Source organism: Musca autumnalis, unplaced genomic scaffold (assembly GCF_047663935.1).
Source record: "Musca autumnalis isolate F117 unplaced genomic scaffold, ASM4766393v1 scaffold_1, whole genome shotgun sequence".
Lineage (NCBI taxonomy): Eukaryota > Metazoa > Arthropoda > Insecta > Diptera > Muscidae > Musca > Musca autumnalis.
Window position 1 is genome coordinate 134,972,472 of NW_027411644.1, and position 10,607 is coordinate 134,983,078.

At 37.8% G+C, this 10,607-nt stretch overlaps 1 protein-coding gene across 1 annotated transcript; it reads right to left on the bottom strand.

The window, feature by feature from the left end:
- Positions 1-278: 278 nt before the first annotated feature.
- Positions 279-5,484, bottom strand: LOC141404860 (uncharacterized). Its single transcript, XM_073988690.1, has 3 exons — positions 3,874-5,484; positions 3,351-3,501; positions 279-484 (listed from the first exon to the last, which is right to left on the bottom strand). Exons 1-3 carry the CDS (start codon positions 5,482-5,484, stop codon positions 279-281), a joined length of 1,968 nt encoding a protein of 655 aa, XP_073844791.1.
- Between the last annotated feature and the right edge of the window lie 5,123 nt (positions 5,485-10,607).

A 10,607-nucleotide genomic window follows, 5' to 3' on the forward strand; every position in this document is an offset into this window, starting at 1 on the left:
TAAAGTTTATTTTCAATTATATATCTGTTTTCAGTGACTTCAAAAATTGTCCATAATTTTGATAAATTCAAATTTTAAAATCATTTTGTGCGTGAGGTTTTTTCATCGAATCACCTTATAATTAAGATTTGATGTAATCTTATGGCAAAACTCATCACGCTATGATACAGGGATATGAGGTTGTAAAAAAGTCATAACCCTAGTACACATGTTAGATATGTGCATAGCTATGTGTGTAAATATGTATGTTTTAACATTCTCCGCCGCGTTGACAGTGTTCAAGAAGTAAATGTAGTTGAAGCGGGTGTATGAGTGTAGTTGAAACGGGTGTATGAGTGGATGAACCAGCTGGTACATTTATTGTTGATTGGTGAGTTCTTACGGCTGGAGTAGGTGTAAATTGAGCCGTTTTGTTTAACCTTGAATGGATTCTCCAACTCAGCTTTGCCAGTTACGGAATTCGAATTAATAGATGAATTGGAGTCTTGTGAAACAACACAACACGAAGTATAAAGAAGCATAGAGGACAATAAACAAATCAAAAAGTTATCGTCATTAACATCGTTTTACTTGTGGGCCAAAAGGCAATGTTCGAGTTAGCACGCTTCCTAAAACCACAACTGCGATTACGAGTTAAATCCACTTGGCTGCTGTACACTTGTTGGATTTGCCTTTTCAAAGACAAAAATTCATTAGCATTACCACTATCGAACTTTATATTTGTAATGGGCGATCGTTTGTATGCTATATTGTCGTGCTATATGTAATCTTCATTCTTTTTGTCGGAATGGTATCTCTATCATCTCCATCCGTTGTCGAAATTGCCTCGTCTTGTGCTGTATTCCTGTCTGTTGACACTTCATCTTGACTTTCTGGAAGTAGGGGAGCCAGTCTGTGAATTGCCCGCTAGAATATTCCAGCCGGCGTTTTTACTTCAGCAACTCTTACAGCTCCGTCCTCACCGGTAAACACATTAAGGACTCTTCCTAATGGCCACTTCATAGGAGGTAAATTGTCTTCCTTGATAATGACCATATCTCCTTCTTTAAGATTGTCCATCTTTTTCCTCCATTTGTTTCGCTGTTGAAGTTCCTGTAGGTATTCTTCTGACCACCTTTTCCAGAACTGCTGCTTGATATGAGAAATCAATTTCCAATGTGACGTACTGGATGTCTTCACAGTATCTGCTCTGCTGTCTACTTGTGAAGTTAGAGCTTCTCCTATTAGAAAATGTCCCGGTGTCAATGCTTCAAGGCTATCTGGGTCGTTTGATAGTGGCGTGAGAGGACGGGAATTTAAAATAGCTTCGATATCTACTATAATTGTCTCTAGTTCTTCAAATGTTAGTGTTTCTGTTGAAACACTGCGTACTAAGAGACGTTTTGCAGACTTTACTGCAGCTTCCCACAAACCACCGAAATGAGGAGCTCTCGGTGGAATAAAATGAAATTGTATGCCCTTAGCACTGGAAGCTGATATTATTTCTTCTTTCGCTTTAGTAGCATATATGCTTTCAGATAATTCGGCTAAACTATTTTTGGCTCCGACAAAGTTTGTAGCATTGTCACAATATATGTTCTGGCAGTGCCCACGTCGTGCAATAAACCGCTTTAGAGCACCAATGAATGCTTCAGTGGACAAATCGGATACCAGTTCTAAATGAACCGCTTTTGTTGCAAAGCAGCAGAATACAGCTACGTAGGCCTTGGTTGGCCGTTTGCCCCTCACCTTGTAATGAACCCGAAATGGTCCACAATAGTCTACTCCAGTGTTTATGAACGGTCGAGCAGGAACTATCCTCGTTGCTGGCAGATTACCCATTACTTGTTGATAAAGCTGCGGACGCGCTCTAGTACATCGTACGCATTGTTGAACAGTTGACCTTGCTGTTATTTTGCCTTTGATTGGCTAAAATCGCTGCCTTATTGTGTTTAACAGCGCTTGGGGCCCACAGTGCTTATTCTCTTCATGAGTCATCTTGAAGAGCAATTTCACCAAAGAATCGTTATATGGTAATATTATCGGATGTTTTGCATCTGGTTGTAGCATGGAATGTTCCAATCTTCCTCCGACGCGATTGATACCTTCATCATCCAAAAACGGCGATAGACTGCATAAAGAACTATGCTTGCTCGGTTGCTTTCCAGCCTTCAAATCTTTTATTTCGACTGCGAACTCGGTAGATTGTATAGCGTGAGTAATTAAGCGAAGGGATTGATCCAACTCTTTGGGATTAAGTGCTATATTTTCAGGCCGTTCCGTCCTTGGTATCCGAGAGTTTCTTGTAAATCTAAGCACGTACGCCACGATTCTTTGCAATTTCCTGAAGGAATTTTTGTGTTCGATTCCATAAATGAAATTGATGTCAGCAGTTACTATTCCTGCAGTAGCTGCTCCCTTTAACTCCATGTTATTAGTAATAGCATTTTGAGAACAAAGTTTTGCCGGCCATAGCTCCTCTTTTCCATGAAGAAAAACTGGTCCATGGAACCATAATCGACATTTAGCCAGATCTGATGGTTGATGTCCACGCGATAGAATGTCGGCTGGATTTTCTTTCGATGGTACGTGTTTCCATTGTTCTGGTAATGTTAATGTTTGGATAATCGCTACCCTGTTAGCAACAAAAGTCTTATATAAAGTTGACTGTGATTTTATCCAGGCCAGTACAATTTCCGAATCGGTCCAAAGAAACATAGGATGGTCTCGAAGCCTTAAATCAACCTTTACTCTGTTAGCTAGCTGAGCTGCTACTACTGCGGCACATAGTTCCAGTCGAAGCAATGTTTGTTGCTTCAAAGGAGCCACCCTGGATTTAGCACAGATAAGACGCACCGTTACGCGGCCATCATTCGTAAGAAATCGGATGTATACAGCTGCGCCAAAAGCTCTTTCAGATGCATCGGCAAACACATGTAATTGTGTTTTTGTCGGAATTTCCCCACAAAATACATGTCGAGGTATTTTGAAGTTGTTGAGACCTTCCAATTCACATCGAAATGTTTTCCAAGTAGCACAAAGTTTCTCTGGTAATGGTTCATCCCAAACTAATGTAAACTGCCACAGCTGTTGAATAAATATCTTTGCTTTCACAACAACCGGAGCCAGTAGACCAAGAGGGTCGAACAGTTTTGCAAGTTCAGACGTAACTGAGCGCTTTGATATTGCTTGATGATGGTCGACATTTGTCTTCACGCAAAATTGGTCTGCTTGAGGCATCCAATATAACCCCAATGTTTTTATTGTTTTGTTTATATTTTCATCCAAATCTAAGTTGACTTCTCGGTCGCTATGTGGTATATCTTTCAGCAATCTAAGAGAATTCGAAGACCATTTTCTTAAATTGGAACCATGCTGCTTCAAAATAGCTATCAATTCCTTTTGAGTTTCAAGGGCTGTACTTAAGCTGTCGGCACCACTGAGCCCATCATCTATATAAAAGTTTTCCTTGAGCATCTTTGATCCAAGTGGATAACGATCCATGTTGTCGTCTGCAATTTTCTGCAAACATTTTGTAGCAAGATAAGGCGCTGAACGAGTGCCATATGTGACAGTATTCAGCTTGTAATAACTAACAGGATGCGTCGTATCTTCTCTCCATATAATCAGTTGATATTTTTGATCATCAGGATGTAGTAGTATTTGCTTATACATCTTTTCAATGTCTGTGGTGAAGACAAATTTTGGCAACCGAAAACGCAGCAATATAGAAAAAAGTTCACTTTGGACAGTTGGCCAAGTGTACATCAAATCATTTAACGAGCAACCTGATGAGGTTTTTGCGGATGCATCAAATACGACCCTTAGTTTTGTTGTGGTACTATCCGGTTTGAAAACACAATGATACGGGATAAAATATTTTGGGTTTGATACCGTCCCCACGTCAATCTTTTGCATGTGTCCCAATTGTTCGTATTCTTGCATAAACTTAATGTATTGACTTCGGATGTCTTCCTTCTGTAGAAGCCGGCGTTCCAGGCCCATAAATCGGTTATACGCCATTGCATGTGATTTCCCCAATGCAGTTGGAGATTCTCGGAAAGGAAGCCTGACAATGAAACGACCGTATTCATCCGTCTGAACATGTTGATTGTAGTGAGTTTCACACAGCTTCTCTAGCGGAGACATTACTTTCTCACTCGCTTCTACTTCCACGAGCTTCCATAGTTTTTCGATTGCTTGTTCTAGTGACGTTTCACTATCGAAAATTGCACATGTCAACGCTGCTGGTGTGACGTCCGTTGAGGATTGTTCTATTAAGCCGCCAACAATCCAGCCGAGCGCAGTATTTTGTAGTATGGGTTGAGTGCCACTGAGTTTTATTGTACCTGGCTGCATTAGGCTAAAGTAGAACTCTGCTCCAAGTAGAATATCAACCTTTCCTTGCGTGTTAAAGTTGGGATCCGCTAATTTAATATTCTGTGGGATCTGCCATTTAGAGATGTCCAGATCGTGATTCGGTTGCGCCTCCAAATCAGTTGAAAATTCAGAATTATTAGATAACATCTGCACATTCACCCGATGATAAGCCTTCCTTTGAGTCTTTCCAACTCCCTCAATGGCCAATGAGGCATCCCTGGTTCTAAGTGATAACTTTTTTATCAGCCTTTCAGTCACAAGGTTCACTTGTGAGCCCGAGTCGAGTACCGCTCTAAATTCGCCTGACATACCGTTTGCAACCTTGATGATAACCTTAGCTGTAGCTAGAATTACGTTATTCTGATCTTCGACTGATGCTGACGAGATTGCAGCTGTGTTGACTGGTGCGGCATCATTCCTTGTGGTTGGTGATTGATTCGAAGCTATTGAAGATGTCTTCGATTTGCTTGGCAAATGTAGTAAAGTATTGTGCTTATTACTACATATTTTGCAGTTACTAGAAGTACATGCTTTCGATACATGATCGTATTTAAAGCAGTTCTTACACATTTTATGTTGTTGTACCCATTTGAGCCTCTCAGATTCCCTCATGGCCAAAAATTGTTTACAACGATAGATGGGATGGTGGCCGTTTTTGCATAGGCTGCATTTGCTGTTATCCTCCACTGATGCTATGGACGAAACAGTTTTGCTTGAACCTTTTTGAGTAGTTGTCACTTTTCCAATTGATTCCATCGACTCAAATTGCAGCTCCAAAAATGCAAATAGCTCATTCATGGTAGGGACTTCCTTCGGCTTTGTTAACGATTGCATGAATCGTATGTACAGCGTCTGATCCAATTTTTTCGTGATCAATTGGATCAAATTTTTCAGGGCTAGCATGCATTCCCTCGTGGTGTCATGCAGAGACTTTATTGAAGCGATAGATGAGATTCCTGTTGGCTGGTTGATAATCTTTTCTACCAATGTTGAAACAAGAATTCGTTTATTGTTGTAACGATCTTGAAGCAACATCCATGCTGTTTTGTAGTTTTCCTCTGTCAAGGCTAGATGGCTTAGGAGTTTGTCAGCCTCGCCCGACAAATTAGTTTTTAAATACCACATTTTTTGGACGTTGGGAAGTGGCTGTTTGTCAACCATCTCCAAAAACAGTTCATAGAACTGTCGCCACTTCAAGCAATCCCCATTGAATTGGGGGATTGTTACCTTCGGTAGCGGAAGTGCACTGTATGTTGCCAAGTTACTTCCCAGTAGAGGTGCGGTTGTTGCATTGTCAGAGCATTTGTCTTTCAGAACGGCCAGCCGAATTAAGTTATGTTGAACCGTATCTTCTAGGCTATCGTAGCTATCTTTATCTAGCCCGACTCTGGAAGGGTCCTCAATCTGCTGCCAAATTTCGTCGTACAAATCTGTGATTTGACTCCACAACTTTTTGATCGTCTCTTCTTTGATTCGATAAAATTGATTTGATTGTCCGGTTTCGATATTCTGCTTGCTTCAAAATGCGTGTGGCTAGCACGACGTATCCAAAGTTGCGTGTAGAATCTGCAAGGATTTGTGTTGTATCCGAGGTTGAGTGTAGAATCTGCAAGGATCTGTTGTGTCTGAGGTGGCGTGCTGAATATGCAAGGATCTGTTGTATCTGAGGTTGATTATAGAATCAGCAAAGATGTGCGGACACGAGGATTCGAATTTAATATACACGACGCGTTATACATATACCGAAACAATCACGTCGGGGTCACCAAAAATGTCAATCTAACTAGGATCTAGTGCTAGTCCATTCAAGCACATAAACTTGAATTGGCACTTAGGATCCACTTTTTAATTGTTCCTTACAAGCACATAAACTTGATGGAAACCGTCGACTAATAATTAAGGACAAATGGTTGGTTGTAGTACTAAAAGACGACGACTCATTTTCTTTATTGATTTAGTTCTTTTATAACAATATTTTCTTAACATAAATGATGACATGCTTAAATTATAACTAGCTCAAATATTATGCATACAAGAAAGTAAAGAAATGAATTTTATAAACTTTGCAAAAAGTCAGTGAACTTAAATAAAATAAAGAGTTATTGACTGTTTCTTTGGTTAACGACTTACATAAAAATGCTGCATTAGCAGTTTTGACAATTAAAATACAAATTGAAAATATGTGACAACTAAAGTACAAATGGTAGATATGTGCATAGCTATGTGTGTAAATATGTATGTTTTAACACTATTGTTATATCAAATAAGAAAAAAAGGACTTATATAAAATTATATTTAGACTTAGAATTAATAAACATTATGTGACTTTGATTTAGAGAACGAAAATATGAGTTTGTAATTGATTAGAGGGAGGAAAATCGGGTGAGGTAAGTGGTGTGGATTGGAGCGGGATTTGGGGTCATCAGGAAGATATTGGGAAAAGATGACCATGGTTGGGAGGGCGGCTATAGTGGCGTCTGTTGTCAGCAAGTGATGGTGTGTAGTGGAATAGGTTAGTATAGAAGATAGTAGAGATGTCATCAGTTTTGTTATTGTTGGCGATCCTCAGCTCGAGATGTTGGGATGGTACCTGCCCCACGAGAGTCTGCAGAGCTAGTCGGCGTAGTCTGAGCATATCCGGGCTGCTGTGGCTAAAGGACACGTAACAATATCAAAGCCTAACTGAAAAATTTCTTTTGTAATATCTAAATAATACTGTATATATTGTATTTAAAAGGTTTTTTGCTAAATAAAAGTTGTTATTTGCAGGAAAAATGTCCTAAAAGTACGTTGGCTCTCATTTTTGATTGATAGTGTGTACTCCCCTTTAAGCGGGGTACACACGATCAGTTTTGACTGTCAGTTTTGCTCAAGTAATCGGTTGCTTGCCAGTGTGGCCATTCATTTTTGTCAGTCATCATAAAATATTTTGTGGTTGCTGGATAGTTTGACATTTATCGATATTTCCGAAAAATCGACAGTCAAAACTGATCGTGTGTACCCCGCTTTAAAATATAGGGTTTTCGGAATATGTACAAAATATTTTCAATACACGTTGGTATAGCCCTCATTTAACCATACCGGCCGTTAGGATACATTTTCCTACGTAGTTTGTTGTAAATTGCATTTGTTGTTCTTTGTATATAGAAAACCTCTGTGCGAAATATTAGCAACATATGTTTAGGTTTTGAAGTATTTTATAGTTTAAAGACAAAACATTCAATCAACTTTGGTTCATCATCACACCATCAATTTTACACAGAATGTCTTACATTAAGTTCAGGTTGTCACTGCATTTCTATTTTTACCGTTTCATTTGCGAGAGTATTCTTAGTATCACAGAAATCATCATTTGTAATGATCAGTAGATTAATTTTTTCAATTTCACTGTCGCTTTAATTTCCACTTTTTTACATTTCTGATTTTAAGAGTAAAATATAACTGTTTTGTAAAATATTAAGAATGATAGATTTGTGCATACCGTTTGTTCCTTACAAAAAATTATGAAACAAAATTGCAACTTTTAAATGCGTTTTTTAAGGCGTTGCGAGGGGTAAATTGCGTAGGGTACTTATCTAACGAATTCAATAAAAAACGGAAAAGTAAAAAAGGATTTAATTTGCGTACTAAATTTGGTACCTTTGGTTTTGGGTGAACAGATAGATTTCTAAACTGATATTTAGTATTGGTTGACATAAAGTGGTGATTTTAAAATATAGTTCTGTAAGTTTACAAATGGGGATCACTGGGGTTGTGTGAACAGACAGAACTAGAAGCAAGCTCAATTTTCACAAACGGGTAGAGTTTTTGATAATTAGTGTTTTCGCGGTACGAATATTACTAAATGTTAATTAACATTAAAGTGCTGGTATTAACTAAGAAAGAATTAATTTTTTTTGCCTTCAAAAAATACAATACCATAAGATGCGAAGGGAAGGAGGGAGGGAGAGACATATTTGCTTTACGATTGTAGACATTAATTTTTGGAGATAAGTCGATTTACGTCAAACTATATCGCGAACGATTCGATTTATGTAGTTCTTTTTGAAAACTAAATACTTGATTTTTAGAAAAAGATAAATAGTAACACTCTTAACTGTCGTAAGTAGCATTACTGGCTTTTATTTTGATAAAAAAAAGTTGTAAATGGGAAATGGAGACATTATATTCTGAATTTTGGTCAATTTATTTATTATCCTGCTTTATAACAGTATTTGTTTTGGGGACAGCAAAATAATCTGAATTTGAACACATTTTATATCTTAATTTGCTTAAAATTATACATATTGCCCCATATTTCGACAATTTTTTTTCATAAATTTGCATACAGGCTAATTTTTGTATCTTGTATATAATTTGCGAACATCATATACACCGTGTACTACTGCGAACCATTGTTCTCAAATTATATACACGGTATAACGCCAAATGGGTTGCCACCACCTTCTTCATTGTCTTTAAACAATTTGTCATTTTAATGATCGGCGTCAACAGATTACGTACGACTCTTACCAAAGTTCATTGCTTTGCATTGGTTTGAGAGTTACGAATTTAAATACAAAGAATAATTTCAGACTACAGAACCGTGTGTACAGAGTTTCACCCCCTTCACACCTTTTACCTATAAACTCATTTTCATGTTCATAAAAATTTTCATAGTCTGGCATAAGACTAAAGCAAATAAAAAAATTAAAAACTCAAAGAGACGAAACGAGTGGATGCATTTTTGACAAAAATTAAATTTAATAAACAAATAAATATTATTATATTTTTTATAACATAAAACAAAGAAATGTTTTTTCATCTACTATATTCAACCCCCTGTACCCACCACAAAAGTTCAATGCACACAATAAGACTTGAATACAGTACCAGACGTTGAGGCTCCAATATGGACTCTATTGGTCGGTCCACTTCTTCGGGCATCTCCCCAAATAATTTCGGAAAAGTGCAGCTTAAGATCTTAAATTTTGGATCCCTTTGATTATTGTTGCAGCAATTTGTGGACAAGTTCAAAGTTTTTCAGGGGAGCGTCTATACTTCCTATGATCCCTGTGCAATGGCTGGAGTGTTCCAGTCGCGGGAACTCATCCAATTGAGTCCGGAAAGTGATCTTCGTAATATTTTTTCGAAACTCAGATTATGTGCGAAGGTGAGCCATATCCGTCCACTTTTTTGCAACAACTTCTATTCGCTACCTTCATTATGACGGTAGAATTTTTTCAGGGGCAAGTTCGCACACACCTACCGAGAAATTTGTCCGAAAGCAGCAAAAACAAGTAAGAATGTGTCAGTCAGCTTCGCCGATACTCAGCCACGTACCTAAAGAAAATAAGTAAACACAATACTTTTGACGTCTATAGAGAGCTTTTGGTTCAATTTCTCTGGAAGTATGGACTTGCCCCCGAATAAAATGTACCGCCCTTACAAGGGCCGCAAGAAGAAGAAGAACCCCTTCTTTCAGAAAGATACTGTAAAAGAAAAGGACTGTAGAATTACCCTTTCTTGCAGAAAGTGAATATAGAAGCACCCTTTCTTTAAGAAAGGGATTATAGAAGTACTCTTCCCTTCAGTAAAGGACTATAGAAGCATTTTTTCTTTCAGAAAAGGGCTAGAAGCCCTCTTTCTTTCAGAAAGTGGCTATCGAAGCACTCTTTCTTTCAGAGATTGTCTATAGAAGGAAGTGTCTATAGAAGAACCCCTTCTTTCAGAAAGTGACTATAGAATAGAATTACTCTTTATTTCAGAAAGGTTCAATAGAAGCACCCTTTATTTCAGAAAGTGACTGTAGAATAGAATTACCCTTTATTTCAGAATGTGACTGTAGAATAGAATTACCCTTTATTTCAGAATGTGACTATAGAATAGAATTACCCTATATTTTAGAAAGGTTCAGTAGAAGCACCCTTTATTTCAGAAACTGACTATAGAATAGAATTACCCTTTATTTCAGAAACTGACTATAGAATAGAATTACCCTTTATTTCAGAAAGGTTCAGTAGAAGCACCCTTTATTTCAGAAACTGACTATAGAATAGAATTACCCTTTATTTCAGAAACTGACTATAGAATAGTGAATAAAGATGACGTCTTGTTGGTAGAGCCACAGGAGTAATCCAACAGGAACATCAACGAGCAGAGTGGACTGTATTTTGATATTAATTATTCCTCATAGCCAATGAGGAATAATTTGCGGTGAAATGAGGAGAGAAGTAAAACACAAGGATTAGTTTTTTCAATAAACGTTA